A 22,511-nucleotide genomic window follows, 5' to 3' on the forward strand; every position below is an offset into this window, starting at 1 on the left:
AAAGTCCAAGGGTAAGGAAAATTCCAGGAGGTACAGGAGTTCTAAAATGCCATATAATAGTGATGCCCACATCGTTCTATACGTAAACTCATAATAATACAAAAAAATCTGTTCTAGAGAACAAGCTATGTCTAATGTCTAATCCGGTGGCCTTTTATTTAATATGTACCATCTTATGATAGCTATCACATTAGGGTAAAAAAATTATAAAAAAGTAAAATTGCACATAATAGGAATTCGATGAATGTTTACTTAGAGAATGATATGAGGTTGAGGATACAGCAGCCGTAATCAAAACCTGAAAATTATTTTACCTATTCTTCTTCCTCTTCATAACTACATTTTTCTTAGTGCTTTATACCTAACAGCACTTTAAGAAGTTATCTTATTTAAATATAATTAAGACTCTTCTAAATCATGAAATTTTAAAAGGATTTTTTACTTTACCTTAATTTAAGTTCATCAAATAAAGAGGTTCTCACTACTTTCTTTCTTTTAATTAAACTACCCTGGAGACAGGAACTATCTTCCATTCACTACTGCATCATTTGCTCCTGTTTACTGCCTACAAATTACTTAATCTAGTTTTGTTCAACTGAACACTTGCACTAGGAAAAAGAGGAAAGGCCTGAAGAGCTACAATTGTACTACTACTTCCTGTCACAGAATTAGCCAGTCACTTCCAGTTTTCTTCCATTTTAAAGGATATTCCCTTTCAAGTCCTGACCAAAGACAGAGCAACTTCTGTTCCAAGGGTTCTAGAAAATTCTCTCAAATCACTTAAAACAACTTTCCTGTTTTTTAGTTTATATTCTTCAAAAGCCAATTACATTTCCTCTCCTTCATGCCGTCGGGTACTGTTTTAAAGACTCTTATCTGACTGTAAAGATCAATCCTCCAGTCTTAAATAGTTCTTGTGGTTTTTCAAAGGTGCTCTTGATTTGAAGAACCATTCTGTGCTGCCCTCAGAGTCTCTCATAATAGGTATGAAAAAGGCTCAGTCCCCCTTCCACTTATTCTATGTACTTTTACTTCCCTACTACCCAAATAAATGTCAGTTTTTATTCATTATAACACTTCCTATTGGCAAACATTTCTATTCATTATCATTATCGAGTCTCTTGCATTTGTTTCTTCCCTCTTGCTCTCTTCCTTAAAAGTTTGAAATTATTTCAACTAAAAGCTATTTTTGACTATTGTGTTTCTCAAAGGCAGCACAGTTCAAGTCTAAGCAGCACTGAATCCATGCTCTACATACATACATAGCCGTCAATCTGGGAATAAAAGGTTTAAGAATTAAAAACGAATCACTTTTCTTAACTTTGTAATATATAAATGAATTCCAGCTTTTAAAAATTATAAATATATATCTGTTTTCTGTCTCAAGAGTGCTAATGGTATATGCTTGAGTGTTTTATCATACCAACACTTTTATGGGACAGTTGGCTTGGTCATTTGGCTAAGAGCACAGCCAAAATTATTGTTCAAGGCTGTTAATACAACATTTTCTATCAATAAAATTGTAGCTGGTTGTCACATGACTGCTGAGAAAACCAGAGCCTTCTGGGCATAACACAGCCCATTGGCCTGATTAGGTCACAGAAACCTCACGGCACAGCTGCTACTGCCTCCTCAGGCTGTTACGGCTGGACTTACCTCTTCGTAATTTTTTGCCTCTACTCCATGCTTCATGTCTAGAATCACGAGTTGGTCAGGTATCCGCCCTGTTCCTGAGAAAGAAATCAAAGGATTCATTGTGAGGAATATTTAAAATTCTGGGAAATCACCCACCCATCCTCCTTCTCCATAACAACAACCCCCCACCCCCATAAAAGGAAAAAGCCGTAACTCCTCCCCCTACTCAGCTGCAGAAAATTCCTGGCTCTGGCTAAAATCACAAGCATTCCAGACAAAGCCTCTGTCTGTGTGGGGTGCCGGAAAGCAAAGAGAACATGCTGCTGGCAAACATCTCTGAGCAGGCAGGACACAAGATCCTGCAGCTAGTACTACAGAAGAACAAAACAGGAGAAAACACACAGGCTTACTGGAATAGGAAATAAAAAAGTCAAAACAGTATAAAACCGACTGGCATATAGACCAAGAGCTAGTGGGCACTAACTTAGGCTGAGAAAGTACATTTTCACATCTGAAAAGGTTATTCTGTCAAATGTTAAGAGAAGTATTATTGGGCACATATTAAGCTTGGATTTACTTAATATAAACATGAGTATTGAAAAGAACACAAGATTTATCTAACATTCCAGTTTAATTCAAACATTTTGGTCAATGTAAACCCATTTCAATAGATAAATAAAATGTTATAGGACTATTCCTACGAAGCCCTTAAAACAGAACAGCCCAAGAAAAAACTTGACAAGAGTACAATTCTCAGCGATGCTTCTTAGAAAGAGGATCGTCTATTTGGGATAGTAGGGCCAACAGAGCAATGTTCATATTAGGAAAGGTAATCTGATTCAGCTTGATCAAAAAGGAATTCTAATCTTAAAACATTAAGTAGGAGAAAGAGAAAGACACAAGAGCCCTGGAAAACTGCTCAGCCCCAATCCTCTGGAATTTACCTGACTACTTATAAAATAAAAACTGCATGCATGAAATTAGGAGTTTTGGGAAACAGTGCCATTTAAGCACTGGGATTATTGAGACCATAAGCCACAGAGAATGGTACTGTATGCTCTACTGCCTGAGAGACACTGGAGATTTTCTGAAATGGGCTGAAGTCAATTCAAAAACTACTCATTGAGAACTCAGTGATTGCTAGAACTGTGCTGGAGATTATAATTTCTGCCTTCAAAAAATTCAGCGGGGATCTAAGACATAAAGATGCATAATAGCTACAGTGAAAATGCAAAGCAGTATAAAACTTTAAGAGAAAAAAAAAAAACTGGTTCAGATAATCCCAGTTAAGGAGCAAAGGTTAGAGAAGGAAAGAGATTAGTTGTATATAGACTTCACTAAAGAGGGAGCACTTGAAGGTAGGACAAAGTATTCTAGGCAGAAGACAACATGAGCAAAGGCTCACATATTGAAATGAGTATGACATTAAAAGACAATAAAGAAGTTCTTTTGAGTGGACTAGAAGAATCAATTTGAAAGCAACAGAAATAAGATTGAATAGGTAGGATTAAGAAATGATGACAAGTCAAAGATGCCTTCTGAGCATTAATGTCTCCAAAACAAAATAAAAAAGCGGCACCCAGAGAGGTCATTTCTCCCAAATCCAATGTGTAATAGTGATCACAGCATGGCAAATGCAAATTTTTGCTTCTCTTTCCTCATTTAAAAAGTTGTGAAATCCAAGCAGCTCACAATGCCGCCTGGTCCAAATGATCAAGATATTCTCTTCCTGAGACTCTCCGCTTTCTGTTCGCCAGAGCATAGCATTAGCATTATTCAAACACAAGTGAAACCACAAAACCACAGACCTCTGGCTGGTCTGAGTCCAGACCATACAATCTCTGACACAGAACAGCCAGCCTATTCCTTTAGCTGACATCATGGCCATAAAGGCTCTTCTTTGTAAAAAGACCCTTCAGTAATTTCTGTCTGCATGTGCCTGGCAAAAAAACATTTTTTAAAAGGTGCTCCCCAGACTACAAGGTAGCAGATTGCTAAATCAGAATTAACAGAGAACACAAATGAGCATAGAAATTGAGTGCTTATTATAACATGTCTCTGTGTGTATACATATATTATATATATATTTTATACATATACATATATATATATACATTTTTTTAAAAAATTAGTACCTAGGCATCTACATGCACAGCATCAGCGTATAAAAAATTCAGAACAAAAGATATGTTTAGCATTATGTTTAGGTTTAGCGTTATGTTTAGGTTTAGCGTTAGGATTAGGGTAAGGTTTAGGGTTAGAATTACGGTAGGTTCATGACTAGGTTTTGGGCTAGGGTAGGTCAGGGTTAATTTTAAACTCTTCAAAAAGTTTAAAACTGGGAATATTAGACATATGTACATGAGACATTTAACAACACAAAGCTGTGTGCATGTGATATATCCAAATGCCTAAATAACTAATCCAACCAGTAAGTGATGTACTATTTAGAGGAAACCACATTAACCTCCTTGCTGTTTCTGAGACATGCTCAGCATCTCAAAGTGCTGCTTTTTCTCCAAAGCCCTCATTACCACCTGACTTATATTTATTTGTCTGTTTGCTCCAATGAAAATGCAAGCTCCACAAGAACAGAGACTTCTGTTTTATTAACTGCTATATCCCAACACCTAGAACAGTGCTTGGTATATAAGGGTACCTAATAAGTATTTGCTGAATGGTTCCATCAATTGATTGAGAAACTTGACTGAACAGGCTAGAATGCTGAGGAAAATACTCTAAAAGAACTAAAGGTAAACTTATGTTTATATGGGAAGAGGGTATTCCAGGAAATGAATAAATGTGACATATTTAGAGGGCAGAGCAAACCAGGCTGGTTGGGGCCTGATGAGTAGTGGAAAATAAGGTTGAAGTGAGAGTACAGACTATTAAATGCCATGATACCAGTTCAAAAATTTTATGATTCTAGGTTTCATTCCATAGAACAGGAACATTACTGCCAGTACAGAGGACTGACGTGGCGAAAGATATGTTTTGGGAGATAAATCTGGTAGCAGTATTTGAATATATTAAAAACAGGGATATGAGAAGGCTAATGACATAATTCATGATTTAAAATATTAAGAGTTCAGATTTGTGTGGTGACAGATATAGAAGATATTTTGAAAGAAGAATCAGTATAACTTGATGATAGACTGGAAAGGACAAAAAAAATTTCAAAAATGTAAGCCCAAGTAACTGGAAGGGTGGTGGTAATATTGATGAGAGAGGGGAACCAGTTTGAAGGAGAAGTTCATGAATACAGTCTTAGACATCTTGGTTTTGAGGTAAGCGTGGCATAACCATGGGGAAATGTCTAGAATATTGTTGACACATTCTGGAAGTGGCAGAGGTGGGGGCAGGGAGAAGGATATCAGTCATGAAATCACTATTAAGTCCTTTAATTTTCTATTATTAATCTATTATTCCATTTACTTCAGGCGAACTCCCTTAGCTTTTAGGCTAAATTGATCCAATTTAGATCAAGGGAGTCAATTCTTGCTTAACTGTCAAAAGCAACAAATTGATCTGCTATTCCTGGGTCTCTACTAGTGCTGTTGACAAAGGTGCTTGCTCTTCTTCTAGGATCATATGTTCTGAATATTCTGTAAATGCAAAATTGCCAGGAGTCCTTTTGCTGCCATACGGGAAAAGCCAGAGAATAAAGTCAAATGGAGGCAAAGGAAAAGAAGCACTAAAGGATAGGTAGGGGGTCCAATGATAACTGTTAAAACTCCAACATCCAGCTGTGCCTGACGTCAGTACCACACTGAAGACTTCCCAGGTCCGAGAGTCAAATGTCTTTCTCTTCTTTCTCTTTAAGCAGTTTGAGTTATGTTTCTCTGTCTTGTGGCCCAAAGAGGTCCCAACTAATATAAGTATAAGCACATACAGATTTTAGAGTCTAGTGTTCTTGAAGTTAAAGAATAGGGAGTGAAAGGGAATCTGCCTTTTCACCTACTACTGACTGCAGAAACCATCAGGTGATCAGCCTAAAAGTTACTATGGGATTTTGGCCTTGAGATACACAGAAGACTCCATAGCAAGATATCAGGACTAGGAAATAACAAGTGCTCTGAAGACCAAAACTGCTTCTGACTTTGCCATATATTGTCTGATAGACCCTACTTCTAATCCTCTAGAAAACATGTTACTAGCATATAAATGCATTAAATAATGTTTAATTCAATCTTGCTTTGGTATAATGTTGATGAGATGTTATAGGAACTTAACTCTTGCTTATGGTAAAATTTGTTTCATTGTTTTGCATAAAGCTGCAGAACTTATCAATGACATTAAGGACTTACTGCATTTTCTAGCATCTACACCAAATTAAACTCTATCATTCAAGCCAAGTATGTCACAGCATATTTGGCTATTCTTGCACATGAAGAACATTACTTTCACTTACATGTGTGTGCAGCCCAACAAATGTAATTTTCATCTCCTCTTCCTGCCAGCCCAAGAGAGAAAGTTCATGCTCTAACTTGAGAGAAGATGCTTAATTCAGAGAAAACTCTGATTACTTACCCTTACTCTCAAAACACACTTCAAACATGTCATAATCTTCAGTAGTAAAGGCAAATTTCCCCTTGGTTGCATCCTCCTTGGAGTATAGAATATGGCCAGCAGAATCTGTGATCTAAAACAAAAAAGTAAGTAAGAATAGGGAGCAAATAGCACTTGGGAAGTAAACTTAAGAGAAACTGGAGAAATGGAAAGAAACACTGTCTATAAAAGACAGTTGACATTTCTCATTATGATAACTATGTTCCAACCATTCCAAAAGATAGGAATTGGATTAGAAGATGAAATCCAAGTATAGCAAATTTCATTCATTCAAACAGCCTATCCACACTGCAGGCTAAAATCTGCTGCCACCATAGAATGACAGTTGAGATATAAATTGGGTTTAGCAACAAAGATTCACTTTATGGAATGTAGGCCAGTATCGCTCCCTAGAAAGGGACGTGTCACAAAAATGGAAGTGGACAATTACCAAAAGAGCATACTACAAAAAAGAGAAAGATATGTAAGAACACATTTCTTCCATAAAATAAATCTTGATAGGGTTGAGGTGGGGGTGGATAGTGGAAATGGGACACTTGATATAAAGAGAAGAAAAAGAAGACCTGCATTAGTTTTGTCGTTTTGAGAGAAGAAAATATGGTAGATTTATTCCTGCAAATGCCATGTTAATTATGGCAATAGCTACGTGGGGTAGGAGACAGGCACGGGGGATAAACAAGTTTTCCTAAAAAAAGACATCCTTGGCTTCCACAAATGATCAATCCTTTCTTTTAGGTGGTTAGCTTTAGTTCTCCAAACTTAAACTGCTCTGTTCTTAGAGAATGGCCTGTAAGCACAGATGAAATGGCATATATTGGTAAGTGAATGGTCACCTATAAAGGAGGGAATGACAGGGTCACATGACGGACTGGATCTCAGACTTCTTTCCTAGAGCACATGTGTCTTAGTAGAAGCCACATTTCATTACCTGAGACAGGAAGCTCCTTGCAATGTGGAACACAAAAGTAGTGGCTTCATTATATTAAACTGGATATTTTAATGCTGTTTGTACAATAAGATTCATTTATAGGTAAGATTTTAAATATGAAAATTGAGTAGCACACACATAAGCTTATATATTCAAAACACTTTAATAATACTAGTTATTGCTGAGTAGTAAGATTTCTTCTTTACACTTTGTATTCTTTCTATTTTCTACTACAGCATGTATTCCTCATGGTCAGAAATAAAGTTATTTCATTTTTTGGAAAAAAACAATAACTAAAGAATAATTATCACTAAAATGGGTTTATTAACTCATTTTAAATAATAGGTTAGTAAAAAAGGTTTTATGACATCTTCTAAATTCCTAAAAACAACAGCAGTAATACTAATCAAATATCTTCATCCATGAATGATGTATCAATTTTGTCAAGCATTTAAGATGCCTAGATCTGCAGTGGTCATTGGGGATACAAGGATGTGTAAGATAGTTCCTATCTTCAAAGGGCTTAAGAGTCTAAATAAGGACTAGAATAAGAAATGAGACTTCGCTGCAATGTGAAAAGGTATGCACAGGTGACCTAGGATTATGGAGCATCAGGGAATGTATCATGGAGGAGGTGATATATGAGCTGAGTCCTCAAGGATGAGTTGCAATCAAGGGAAGAATCAGAGTAGGAAAGACAGCAAATACAAAGGCCGGGGGTCTAGAAAAACAAACAAACAAACAAACAAAAACATGGTATCATCATAATACTAATAAGCTAATACTTATTGAGCACTTAACAAGTGTCAAGTACTGTACCAAGTATTTTATATGCATTTTAATTTAATGTTCATTATAACCCTATGGGTAAGAACTATTATTTCTCCCATGTTCCACAGGAGGAAACTGAGACACAGAGAGGTTAAGTGACTGGAGAGGTACTGACTAGATCATGTAGAGCTGCAACACCATGTTAAGGAGTTTAAACTTCATTTAGTACAAAGTGGAAAGACAATGGAGAATCTGAAACAAGAGAGTGATATGATTCTATTTGCAATTTAGATAGATGAATCTGATAATACTATGAAGACAGACTCAAGAGGGATAATACTAGAGATAAGAAGTTGGGTTATGACACTATTTCAGTACTCCAAATTAGAAATGATGAGGGCTTTAGGTATGGAGAGAAGGGGACAGATTTGAGGGATTTTAAGGAGTGAAAGACCACAGGACAAGACCAAAAAGTAAATGCCCACAAAAATCAAGCGAGCAACATATCTGAGTCTAATGGACCAGTATATGTTCACAGGGTGTGGTGAGCCACGTGACAAGATGGATAGGCCTGTCCCAAGGGAGAAAATAATGACTGTTGTGGCACACCAGGTTTTCAGATCATCCAATTTTCTAAAAGAAGCTAGATGTTTTAACTTTCATTTGAAATCTCCTAATTTTTAAACCTTCACAATCAATCCCAAAATTTAAAAAACTACTTCAAGGCGAAATGAAACATGTCTGTAGAACTAAGTTCTTCTGGGCCACCAATTTCTGACCTCTGCATAGGATGGGAAGAAAGCTGACCAAAATCACACAGAACTGCTGGGTAGCACTGAGGTCTCTGCTGAGATCCTGAACCATGGATTTCCAGTGGCAACACCTAACAACCAGGATACAGGAGCAAAGAAAAGTATTAAGTGATTTAGGCTGGGGTTCTGTAATTGAGTGGTTTGTAAGGCTAAGGGGATTAAGAAGTTCTGCTACAAACTTTCATACATAATCTTGAATCCTCACAACAACCCTATATAAGCTGGTCTAACAATCCCCATTTTACTGATGAGGAAACTTAGTAACTTGTCCATTACCACGCAGTTAATAAATTGTGTATGTGGATTTGAAGTGGTTCAAACCCCATGCTCTTTCTACATTCCATGTTGCCTCCCCATAAAAGGAATGTCTGAAAGAAGAGGAATGCACAGAAGCCAAGAAAGATTAATAGAACTGAATGGATTCTTTGGGTCAATGGTTGTCAAAGAGCCTGAGAATCCTCTTGAGGGGGACATAGCTGTTCAGTCTGTATTTTCCACCTTAGAGGAATGAGCAGGCAGCAACAAGGTAGAGAGGCCTTGAAGTCAGCAATAACTAGTAGATAATCTACAAGCAAATATTTAACCCTGAAGATTCCCAAAGGCATCTTGCTCATGTGATACTTTTTCTTAATCATCAACTAAAAGAAAAAGCATAACAAAGGACTTTAGAACCTTGGATTCGCACTCATGATAGGGCAAAAAGGTCTGGGAACTAACTAACCAAATCCCAGAGTAATGTGTAGTGGCCAGTGTGGTTGCCACTCTTCCTTTCTTCAGAATCTGTTAACCCATCAGATACTCAGATTTTCCTACTACCCAGCACTCAAAAGCACAGTGACAATTCTTAAGAGCAAAGAGGAAGCTCAAAAAGACTGACTGCAGGAATAACAGATTTTCACATTCCAAGTTGATCTAAAAACTCTAATTGTTTTTGGCTCCTATGAATAAAGTTGCAGAAAATGTCTACTTCCCCAAGGCTTATTTGGATAAAAATAAGCTTCCAGATTTGCTCATTGCATTAGTTTAATTCTTAAGGGACAAGGAAAGGATTACAGGTTGCTAGAAATGTTTAAATGTAAATGAAACCAGTAGAGGACAACAGGGAATAATCATCAAGGGTACAATACTGAACAGTCATCACAGATGTCATCTTCTCTGCAGTCAGGCAAGGAAAGAGGCCAGGTCACTGGCCTACAACAAACAACCCAACTGAATCGGGCTTACAAGATTTGGCATACATTTGCCCAACCATCTTATTTCCTAGAAGAATAGCTTATGATCTCTTTGTATTCTCCTAAGATACTAAAAAGGTTCTTCAAAAAAATTATTAACTTAAGGACAGGAGTGTCTCTAGATAATAACAGAGCCCAGATGTGGTTCAGAAAACTTTCTTTTAAAGCACTGGCAAAAAGCCTTCATGAAGTAATTTGCAAAATTAATTAAGAAGTCTGCCATGTTTTTCTGAAAGACTGGTACAATCCATACCTCTGACTGGTACTCAAAAGGAGTAAAAACTGTTTACACTGTCCTCTTGTACATTGTACTGAGAAACCACAATCATGGTAAAACCACTTGCTTTGTTGGTTCTTTCTATAACATCTGAAAATGTATTAAAAATTCATTCTAGGCAGACTCAAATGCTTTTCTTCCTAGAGGCTGAAGGCAAAGGACCCATCACCCATACATTTTATCAGCATGAAATTTACTTCCCAGAAATAGTGTGTGATAATGATCACAATTCCCTCAGGGACTCCACATTTCTATACTCTCTATGGCTTTTAGTTGACAGAACTATATGAGGGTATTTATCCAAACATTTGCAAGTTTGGCAGGTAACTTGACAACTTAACCTTTGTGTTAGGCTTTTATGAACTGTTCCGCATTCTAACAGATCCTAGAATTTTCCCGAATATCAGTAGGTTTACCATGTAGTTCATTACTTTGCAGCGATTGAGGAGCCAAGCCATTGATCTCAAGGAAAAAAAAATCACATGCCCTAACCCCAACATAATTACATAAATCAGCAGATGGCTAAAATTAGGAAATAGAAAACTAGGCCAAGCTTGGTGACCAGCCAGGGCTGGCAAAGTCTAACAGGCTGAAATGATGGTTTTAAATTTCCTTTAATTAAAATGTTCTGATTATAGATCATTTTAAAAGATTATCTGGTTTCTCAAGGATTGAGATTTTATTTTTCCCTTCTTAAATTCTACTAAAGAACCACCTAAGTAATATGATAAATAACTGCCACTTTCACCTACTATAACAGCAAGCCCTTAAAGGATTCTGTTCTTCCCTTTTAACAATAATAAACATATTTATTGTAAAGTTCTTAATTAAACAAGAGTAATATCAATCCATAAAATATGCCCATATAACATCAAAGAATGGGAAGTAACAAAGATTAGTTTCTATATAACACCCTCTGAAGAAAAGCAAATCAAAGTTCACAGCTTAAAAAGTAGGGAAAAAAGTGTTAACTGTTATGTGCAGAGTAGCTGATGTCAAGAATATGTGAATGCTCACACTGAAACTGTCAAATAATTGAGAATACAGGTCACTGGGAAAATAAACTCATTTAGAATTGAATTTTCTTGGACCATTCTAGGCTGTGGCCAGAAAACGGGTTCCTGAGCAGGTCCTGCTCCTGAAGCCTTTATCAAACATTCAAGATAACACCCTGCCTACTTCAAAAGGATTTTAAGTAGCTTAGGCTCAAACACTAGGCAAATAAAGCAATTAAGAATAAAAGAGAATAGAGTTCTCCTGGAGGAAGAAACAAATAGGCGCTATCAAGAACCTGAATGAGCAAATGATATCTGCACAATAAATGTGACTCTAAGTTTTCTGGAAGCCAAGATTAAAAGACTAAGAGAGAAACAAGTTGGGTCAGACATCATTTGTTTTCTGATGAAAGCTCACAAATTTATCTTCAAAGATAATTTTCCTGGAACTAAACAGGAAGAACAATTTATCAGGAAGGTCCTTGTAAAGGGCTGTGACCAATATCAGACTCTCCATTTTCAATCACGGCCTTGCTGAAGATACAAATACAACTCAAATGGGTGCTTTCAGTGACCCTCCACACCGATCTGCCTGACCTAATGCAGAGGTGGGACCTGAAGGAACTAGATGAATGATTCCATGCCCTGGCTCTCTGCCCTGCAGCACTACCACTTTTCTCCCCATTCTAGCTCCTCTTGCTGCTGCTCACAGAATTCCCAGCCTCATTCTAAAGTTGCAAGAAGGCTGGGACTACTTTTGGCCGCTTGCAGCTACCACAGTGTGTGTATTTTTTTTAAGTGCCAGGAAAAGGTGTCTTAAAAATAATACTAATCACCCAGATCTCGGTTCCTAATACCACTCGTTAATAAAAGGAACCAGGTCTCCTTGGAGAAATGGCTGAACCCAGGACTGAAGCAGGAAATATACAAGATGAGCCTGAAGCACCTTATACTGCCAAAAGGTAAGGAGTGCTCAAAAATAAAACATAACAAAACAAAAACCAAGACTGGGGATATGCCAAATGGAAGAGCTCCCAATAGACAAAACTAAGGAAATATGAATAAAGACTTTATATGATGATAATAACATCAATACTGGTTCATTCAGTGTCATAAAGATGTTAACAATAGGGGAAACCAGATGTGGAATATATATGGGAACTGTACTATTTTCACTATTTTTCTGTAAATCTAAAACTGTCTTAAAATAGTTTATTAAAAAAATACTTTCCCAAAAGGGTAAAGTCAAACACATATACATATATACACACATATCTCTAGGTTCTCAAGAAATTTACAGTCTACTGAGAGCCAAGCAAGCAAACAAGCACTTTCACATACTTTTTATGAGGTATTATGGAAAGAGTTAATTTGGACAAGTCTATACCTACTCCTGTAAAAATGACATATAATCTATGGGAGAAGTGGCAAGTCTGTGTCTTCCTATAGGTACAGGCCACACGTTGCTTTCATTTGTTGACATACCCCACCAACCCAAGAACATGTTTTTAAAAGAAAAACACTTCTTTTTCAGGAGTGCTACTGTAGCAGCAGAGAGGTCAATCAGTATATGGCTTTGGTGTAGTTGGTAAAATCTATTTCCTTCAAATAGGCTCCTACCTGCTCTCTGTCTTCTTCAGGGTTATCATCATTCTGTGGTATAATACTGAAAATACAATGTGTATATATTATTTTAAGGATAATCATTAACCTTGTAGCTCCTGAATGACTAACCCAGGAATTTAGAAACGGCAAGTCCCTTTAGAAGCTCTACACACTGAATAAAAATGAACTGAAACAGAAACACCTACCAGCACAGCATAGTAGTTAATCTAAAGGTTCTAGAATCAGACTTCAGGTCTGTGTTCAAATAACAACTGTGCCATTTACTAGCTGTAAAGCCTTAAGCTCGCTGTGCCTCATATGTAAGATAAGGACAATAGTGTGAACTTCATGAGGCTATTCTAAGGACTAAATTTAATACAGGTAAAGGGGCTTGGAACAGTGTTTGGCTCATGATAAGCACTCAAATGTTGTTATTGTCACTGTTAGCAATATTGTTACTATGATAACTATTTGTTAGTGATAACTCACTCCGTAAACATTTAGGTCACTAACCATACTTTCAACCTAGCAGTGCTAACGGATGACAAACTAGATAAAGTATACTACGCTGACTAAACCTAGGGATGATTAGGGCCCAAATGGTTACTGCACGGAAACAGAAAAAGGCAAGTAAACTCTCAAGGAAGCACCAGCAAGATTTAGAAACTGAGGGGTAACAAAATGCCTAACAGCAGGTATTCAAGGAAACCTTTAGCTGCTAACAAGGGATAGCAAGAAATACTAGATGACTCCAGAATTTCCTGCATGTGTTTTTTAACCTGATAAGTAATAAATTGCAGGAAGGACCCAATGACATTAGGTGTGGGGAAAGAAAGAGAGAATTGCGTGTGTATAGATAAGGATCAGGGTTGGGGTCTATATGCTTAATCTAGTTAAGAGTTCACAAGTGAATCTTGCGCTATGCGATCTATTACTCTAAGATATAAAAAAGCAGAAAGAACACCAAATCATGAAAGATGCTGTAGCTTTAGATTAAAAAAATAGTATTAGAAATACCTGCAAGTCACCATTGTTCTTGAACACAAGGAACATAGACAACTCTGAAAGCCTAGATGCTATATTTAATAGGCATAAAATGCATAAAATGAATTTACCCCGATCATTCAAACAAGAGCAAATACCAAGTCCAAGTCTGTCAATTGCATCCCTGAAATCAAAGGATCATATCTAGATTTAACCCAGAACAAAGTCAAACTTAGGTCACAAGAGCATTTAGCAACATTAAATTCTTTCAAATTTCCAACACAATTCAGCGATGGCACAGCATAGCACAGAAGCATTGCTTAAGGAGGCTTGTATAAGTGGTGAAAACTAGAAATGGAAAATTTCCAGGCACTGGTATGATTATGGATAGAAGCTCTCTTCCTGCTTCTATCAGCATTTGCTACATTAACCTAACATAAGCAATACGTCATGCTTGACTGGGAAGCGGGGGTTGGGGGAAGAGGGGGAGAAGGAGAGGGAGGAAGGGGAGGAATTAGAACGAAAGACCAGTTGCTGCCCTAACAATACTACTGCGGGGGTGAAGCCAGATCAAATGTTTTTTTTCATACTGTTCCAAAGTTATTTACGGTAAAAACCTCCAGCGTGACCCTTTTAGGCACAAACAAAGCCTTGTTCTCTCTTAACAACTAGTCCCTTGATTTTCCCACACGTTATGTAGAACAATGAAGTTAGGGCACAGGATAAAGGCAGATGACATCAACCTCCCTCAAGTCAGAGGCTTGTTTGGGAGCCCAAATTCTGGTTTGTGGCCAGCTGGCTGATTTTACTGAGGGCTCTACTGTCCAGGCTACCAGGGTGCACATGCGTATGGGGGCAATGGCTCAGGATCAACTACCAGTCAGCAATTCACACAAGAAATAGTATAGAAGTCACTGCATCCCACTAGATTACCTCTATAAATCTGTTCCATTTTCCTAGAAACTAGACTCAGTCTTCAGAAGTCATCATAAAGGTATGGTGTAGCAATTTCAAATTCTAAGCAGCCTCCTTTCTCCGGTTCAGTTCAAAAAGAAGATGGCTGTGGACAACTGTTCATTGCATTGGAAAGATTTAAATGATGTATCATATTGTTTAGCTTTTATGAAGCAGGAAACATAAGGTCAGGTTAAATTTAAAGCTAGAAATTTTAGCTATAATATGGAAAGAAAATAGATTTTAAATGTTAATGGACCAATTCGCTTTCTGTACTAAACCATCTATTTATTGATCTGTTTCTAACCCATTGGACAATAGTCATAACAAATATAAATTTGAAAAGAGACATATGTTTCTCAACAGAAAACGATCAGTCCTCAGTACAGATACCAAGAACAACAAGCTGAAATATAATTGTTCCAAATAAAATAATCTCAAAACTATAGTGTGTGTGTGTGTGTGTGTGTGTGTGTGTGTGTGTGTGTCTTTTATCTTTTCATACAGCTTTTAGTAAGGGGAAAAAGTTATAAGCCAATGGTTTCCCAACTACTAAGATAATTTTTAGGCTTAAATTGTGATAGGCTTATGACGCAAGGCTGAACTCTTAACGAATCTGTTTGGCTTTCTCATCTATAAGCTAGTTGGGAAAGACTGGGACCATAACTGGGTAAACATACCAAAAAAAAACCCCTCATTATAGCAAAATGAATTGTTAATTAGCATTAGCACTCTTGAAAAAAATGACAATAAAAAAAATTTAGACCAATTAGATTATTTGGAAGAGGCTGAAAAAGTATAAATGACTTAAATTATTACCATCAAGCTTTTCTTTCTGGTGATGATTATGACAACTTCTCACAGTTGCTCTCTCCCTTGCTGTAAACCTATTTCCAAAGTATAACTCACTCTTAGACAACATCTCAGCCCCTAAAATTAATTAACCCTCCAATTTTCACTATTAACAAGCATTCTAAATAATAAGTGGTACTGGAGCCTATTAAATTATTACAGTATTATCTAGTCTTAATGAAAATGTGGTTTTCAATTCAAAATCGACGAGATTCTGAGTCCTTACAACAGGTTTTTAACATGAACCTGAATAAGGAAAACGTCTATATTCACTATGAATAATGAGTTGATACTTCCTGCTTAAATTTTGTGCAGCGAAGTCATTAAATATATTATTTAGTCTGGTTTAGCCTCATTTTGTGAAATGAGTAAGAAAGGGTAGTATGAGATCAACCTAATTGGAAATCTCAACACAAACACACCTCAATATAGGCCCGAAATCTTTGCAGCAGTCTCTCCCACCTATCATTTCAATTCATTTCTCTGTTCAGAGGGGCCTTCTCTGACCAAATACGTTTTACCCATTCAATCACTCCCTACCCCTACTGCTTGATTTTTCATTATAATACTTATCAATACCTGAAATTGTGTGCATTTTTTTAATGCGTTTTTTGTCTGTTCTTCACCGGGGTTCAAGGACCTGGTCTGCTATTCATCTCCATATTCCAAGCTAGGTCTAGCATATACTAAATATTAAATAAATATTTAATGAATGAATGGGAGAATCACAAACAAAACACTCAGAATTCCTCTCATTAAAATATTCTTTGTTCACTGCAATGATATAGGGCAGGGGAGTCAGAGTAGCAATTCAATTTTCATTCAATAGACAGAAAAGAAAAAGTACTAACACCTATGGCCCACCATAATGAGTCCCGTGCAATAAATAACCCATCTCTTTGTCCTTGTAACAATTCTGTGAGATCTATCACCTCCATTTTACAGATAAAGGTCCCAAGGAGAAGGGTTAAATAACTCCTCTAAGACCATACACCCTATAAGTGGTGGAGCTGCTGGGATTTGAACTCAAATCTGATTCAGATCCAGGCTTTTTATACTATACCACAGGGCTTCCCAATAAGACTAAGACATTTAACTCGATAATGCATATACAGTACATTAAACTGAAGACACAAAGATGGGTAAGACATTAAGGAATTCACAAAGTAAGCACTATACTACATGAAAACTGCAATGAATACTACTGTCAAACAGGATGTAATGGAAGCAACTAGCAGGGGAGTACAGGCGAAGACAGATTCAGGTTAAGAGAACATTGTATTCAAAGGTGTTCGGTATGGCTGGAGTCGGGAGTGGGAGGACAGAGTGAAGAAGATCAGAGACGAGGTTAGGACAGTGGCAATTCATTTGTTCAATCACTACTTATGTTGAAATCCTACTAAGTGCCAGGAACTGTATTAGACACAGGCATGTCTGATGATTGACACAGTCTCTGCTCAAGGAGATGGGCAAACACATAACTACAGCATAGAGTGAAAAATGATAACATTGATGTATTTATCAAACATTAAGGGCTCCTTGACAGGAAGAAGATGAATTAGGTCAATCAAGGCACTACATTTACAAAGATCCTTCTAAGACAGACTGCCTCATTTAGAGCAACAACTAAATACCAAGCTCAGATGGCCAGGTTTTGCACTACACAAAGTCTCCAGTTCTCCTAACCACAAACCCAAACCATGACTGCTTGAACCAGAGGTGGATATATGGCTAAAGACAAGACCTAGAATGTGTTCTGGCATAAAAGGAGCTGGATCAATCAAATTCTTGCACTCAGGAGTTGCACTTCAGAAGCTGAAATGATACAGAGAGAATCCTTGAGGCAGAGTCTGGGCCACGAGTGGTCAGAATTTAAAAGAAACAGAACTAAGTGAACAGATACTATGAAGAAGGTTGTAAACCATGGTAAGGGGTTGGATGATGCCCACAAATGTATTCTGTGGCCTGCATAGTATACTGAATTTTTAAAACGATACCCAGCTTGTGGTCTCTAAAATATCACTCCCCACAAAAAGGAACCAGAACTTTTTGGAGAAATAGCTACTTCCAGATCAAGGGTTGGACATATAAAAGATGAGCCTCGGACATCTTATTGTTCCACAAAACAGGGAAGCTATCAAAGCCTAATGGGATTGTGTCAAAGGATATGGAAGCCCCAAAGACACATGTGAGCAAAAGGAATGAATACTACTGTCTAAAACAATGACTCTACAAACTGAAACAAATGACAAAAAAAAAATAATAATAATTTTAGAATAGTTAACCTTCTGCATTACAATGAAAATGACAAGGGCAACTCTGAAAAATGTCAATTAAAGGAATGAATTCAGCATTTTTCCTGCCTTTCTTGTGTGAATTATAAATTTGAAGGTAACCAAATGGTCTTAATTGATGAATTCTTTAAGAGTAATTCCATCTAATACATATAAAAGGAATAACAGAATTAGAAAATCATTTCACAACCTTAATGAAACAAATTGACACAAAAATCATCAATGGATTCAAAAGAGAAAAATCAATGGCAAGTTTTATAATGGAGGCTTCAGGCTGTTATCACCTTGGTAGGCGGAGTAATGGCACCCCCTCACCACCAATGTCCACGTCCTAATTCCCAGAACCTGTGTTCTTACATGGTAAAAGTTTTGAAGATGTGAGTGAATTGAGGGTCTTGAGATAAGTAAACTATCACAAGAGTCCTTAGAAATAGAGAGAAGCAGGAGAGTCACAGGAGATGGCATGATGGAAGCAAAGGAGAGAGATGGGTAGGCGAAAAATATCTGAATATGGAAGAAGAGTTCACCGTCCAAAGAATACAGGTGGTCTCTAGAAGCTGAAAAAGGCAAGGAAACGAATTCTCCCTAAGAGCCTTCTCATAAGATGAGAAGGAACACAGCCTGCTGACATCCTGATTTTAGGACTTCTGACCTCTAGAACTATAAGATAAACATGCTGTTTTAACTCACCAAGTTCATGGTAATTTGTTATAGCAGCAATAAGACACTAATACACACCTGAACCCACTGATCCATCTTAGCAGCACTATGAGGCACAAAACACACTGTGTACTCTGCCATGATGCCACATCAAGTATACAACACTTACAACATGTTGGTAAATTTAAGCTATATCAGACAGTTTAAGCGGATAGTAAGCCACTGAAAAGTTAAAATGTAAGTACAAATCAGAGGGGGAAACACTGGAGATGAGAGTAAATTCTCTTTCGTTTCTCATGGAGTACTCTCATCAAAAAGATAAATCTAAATCTAATTACATTTTTACATTTGATTCCTTTTACAAGAAATATAGGGGACAGCAATCTCAAGGAAGCAAATAGACAAATCCAAAATGTACGATATTCTTTAAGAACAACTAACTCCAATACAACCGCAAGCATAAAAAAGGGAGAGCGGATTGCTAGATTAAAGAGACTTGAGAGATATAAGATTAATTTTAAATAGATATTTTTCAGACAGTGGAGAAATTTGAATATGAACTGGGTATTATTAGATGGCATTAAAGAATTCTTGTTAATTTTGTGAGGTGTGATTATAGCCATATAACGTTGCGACTGTGTTCATATTTTTAAAGAGATTCATGAAGTATGCAGGACTGAAATACCATGGTATCTGGGACTTACTTTAAATCAATTCAGCATAAAATAAAAAGAGGGAAGAAGCAGTTAAGATGAAACAAATGTGGCAAGACCCTAATTGTTGAATCTGGGTAATGTGTAAGTGAGGACGGACCGTACTCTTCTTCATAAACCTGAAAACAAACCAATGCCAAAACCAACTTTGAATTAGTTGGTACACTTAAAAATGAGGAGCTTTCACATCAGAATCTGGATTTCTCACTTCATTTGAAAAATCATATGTGACAATAAGGCTCTTATCAAGAGATGGGAGTACTGGTCACTGCAAATTAAGTTTCCACTACTCCCAGTTATCCCCCATTTATCATCATAGCTGCTGTTTTTCTCACATCTGGCCCAATTCGTTCATTTATGTTACCTACCTGACATTTGGGTTTAGGACCCCAGGAGTAGTCTAAGCTGGTTAGTAGCAAGAAAACAGGGAAGACATGGGGAGAGCATGTAGATCTAGAGACTCCTGCTGTTAAGGCCCCTTCAGCAGTTCTGAATACAGACGTAATTTCCTTAAGGCTATGCTACACTATGCATCCTGTATTTATTAAGTGCTCACTAGTATGACTGACATTCTGGAAAACATGAACATGAAAATAATTCCTGCCCTCAGGATACTAATAGTCTAATAAGAAAGGCAAGATATACACATAAGTGGTTATAATATAAGATACAAGATAAGTGAGTTCAGGGGACTGTCAGGGTGGTTCACATGTAAAATGTAGAGTGGGGAATGACAAAGTATATAAAGCTTCAGAAATAGATTATGAAGAGCACTACAGAGCATGTTGGTAAATTTAAGCTATATCAGACAGTTTAAGCGGATAGTAAGCCACTGAAAAGTTAAAATGTAAGTACAAATCAGAGGGGGAAACACTGGAGATGAGAGTAAATTCTCTTTCGTTTCTCAAATTCTCTGATTCTATGTACTACATCCTTTGAAGAGCCAGAAGCATGACCCCAAAAATGTTGTATCCAAGCCTCTAAAATTGTGTCATCATGGCTTTCTTGGCCAGACATTAGTTTGGTACCTAAAGAGAATAATAAAAGGATGGGTCATGAGCAATAGTCCTGAAAATACTTCATTTCTCTCAAATAAAGTATAAATAAATTGCATCTATTACCACTACTAGATTCCAATTCCTTAAACATAAATTATGGTCATCTAATACCTAAGCTCTCTTCAAAAGTAAAAGTTTCTTCTTATTTAATCTAAGACCGATTCTGTTAAAAACAAAAACAAAATCACGGGCTCATTGTGAATGAATAAAATTACCTAGAACACAATTAATCTTGACTATATCAATTTATATTAAAGTTTCAAAGATCGATCCCGTCATCCTAACAGCAAAAAAGGAGCAAACTGGCATTATGGGAATAGTGATCACCATCCTGGAGTATCGGTGAAATTTACATAAAACTTGGCCAAGTCCAGATTCTGGGGTACCAGAAAGGAAAGGACTAGAAACTGAGACCAATCAATCACAAATAAATTACAAATAAAAAACAAGGAGAGAATAAAACTGCAGCACTTTTCTTCGCCCTACTAACTCTCAAACTAAGAATTAATCCCAGCTCTGACGCCTTTATTCTATTACCTCTCTGAGCCTCAGTTTCCTTCTGTGTAAAATGAGGCTAACAGTACCTACTTCATAGGGGAGTGTACGAACTAAATGGTAATGTATATAAAGTAGCAGAAGACCCCCCCCCAACACACACAGTTAATGCTCAATAAATAATAGGTTTCATTATTCAGTAAGTTTCAATGCCTCCATTATTTTCCTGCAGGTATCAATGTGTCTTATGATGCCAATCCCCACAAATACTCAACATCCAAAGACTTCTTTGGAGACCCAAGTTACAGTTCAAGGTACCTAGAAACATAGCAGGTAGAGGGCCCTGACAACAATCAAAGTCGAGGACACCCCAGGTCGGCTGTCACATCTGCCAAGGCCTCGCAGCTCTTCTAAGGGTTCCCGAGCACTGGCACCCAGCCCCGCCCCACGAACGACGACGGGCGAGGTGAGGGGGCGGTCTCGACCACGCGCCCTTGGCGCCTCCCGGGAGGCCAGGCGGCCCTCCAGGCTGACCCCCCCCCACCCCCCATCCTCGGCCTCCCCTCGCCTACGCCTGCGGTTTTCCCTCCTTGCCCCGCCCAGTACCGCACCTTGAGGTGGGTGCGCAGGCCGCCAGCGCCCCCAGACTGGTCTGTGATTCGTATGCGCCCGTCACCAGCAGGTCCTTATGGATCTCCTCACGAAGACACTTGCGGGAGTTAACGGGCAGATGGAAGGAGATGGCGAAGACCGAGCTGGGGCCGAGCAGGAGTAAAAGCAACGACGCTAACTGGCAAAGGCCACGCTGGGCTTGTAGGCCAGACAAACCAGACATGGTGCCGGAGACTGTTCACCACCCCGGGCCTCTACCGCGCCGGAACCGGGAGGGCCCACGTGACTCACCTATGGCCTACCAACGCCGCAGGCGCCATTTTGGAAACTGGCAAATAGGGGAAAGCTATATAGTAAATCTTTTGAAAGGGAGCAATGGATATGATACCGTGTCACACCCACAAGTTAGCGTGCTTAAATAAGATATTCTAGAAATTTCCCGCAAAACTTTTATTTTTGTTGAGTTCAGTGACTGCCCAGTCGGCCATAGCAAGTAAGGGCAGCCCTGGAAGTAATCCTCCTTTAACTTGCGGAAGCAATGCTAGCAAGTTTTAAGGTAGGTAATACCATAGCAACCAAGCCCCAATAGGAAACAGCCACAAGGCCCTTCGCTAGCCGGTCTGGCAGCCACCAACGCGTGCCAAGCGAGGGCGGAACCCGAGGGTGCGCAATCCCAGTCCTTTCCGCCTTGCTTGGCAACTGGGACGTTGAGCACTTGCGAGGAAAACTTTGAGTGCTGAGCGGAAAGATTCCAGTTTGTCTATGAGGCGAGGGGACGGCCAGTACCTCAGAGAAGGTGTAGAGGTCACCAGGTGAATATGAGATGTGCAGGCGACCAGTTCATGCTCCTGAGCGGAGTATTTGGGCAAGGGTAACTGCTTTCTGAACGTGCATCTTATTTAACAAACATTGAGCGCCTACTGTGCTAGGTAGTATTCAAACCAAAATTTAGATTTTGCATTTAAATTGATTAAAACACTGTCTTTTAGTCCAGGCTGAGAGACGGACTTAATGCTGTTTACCGGATGAGCGTTGTCAAAGGAAGGTTTGTGTGTTTTAAATGCA

At 38.1% G+C, this 22,511-nt stretch overlaps 1 protein-coding gene across 1 annotated transcript in view; it reads right to left on the reverse strand.

Moving 5' to 3' along the window:
- TMED10 (transmembrane p24 trafficking protein 10) overlaps window positions 1-21,726 on the reverse strand; it is a 31,921-nt gene extending 10,195 nt beyond the window's left edge. Inside the window, 4 exon segments of the mRNA XM_039883830.1 lie at window positions 1,657-1,730; window positions 6,166-6,277; window positions 21,446-21,492; window positions 21,495-21,726. Coding sequence (XP_039739764.1) covers window positions 1,657-1,730; window positions 6,166-6,277; window positions 21,446-21,492; window positions 21,495-21,669 — 408 coding nt within the window. The 5' untranslated portion in view covers window positions 21,670-21,726.
- Between the last annotated feature and the right edge of the window lie 785 nt (window positions 21,727-22,511).

The sequence above is a fragment of the Pteropus medius genome, unplaced genomic scaffold (assembly GCF_902729225.1).
Source record: "Pteropus medius unplaced genomic scaffold, Ma_sr-lr_union100, whole genome shotgun sequence".
Classification (NCBI taxonomy): Eukaryota; Metazoa; Chordata; class Mammalia; order Chiroptera; family Pteropodidae; genus Pteropus; species Pteropus medius.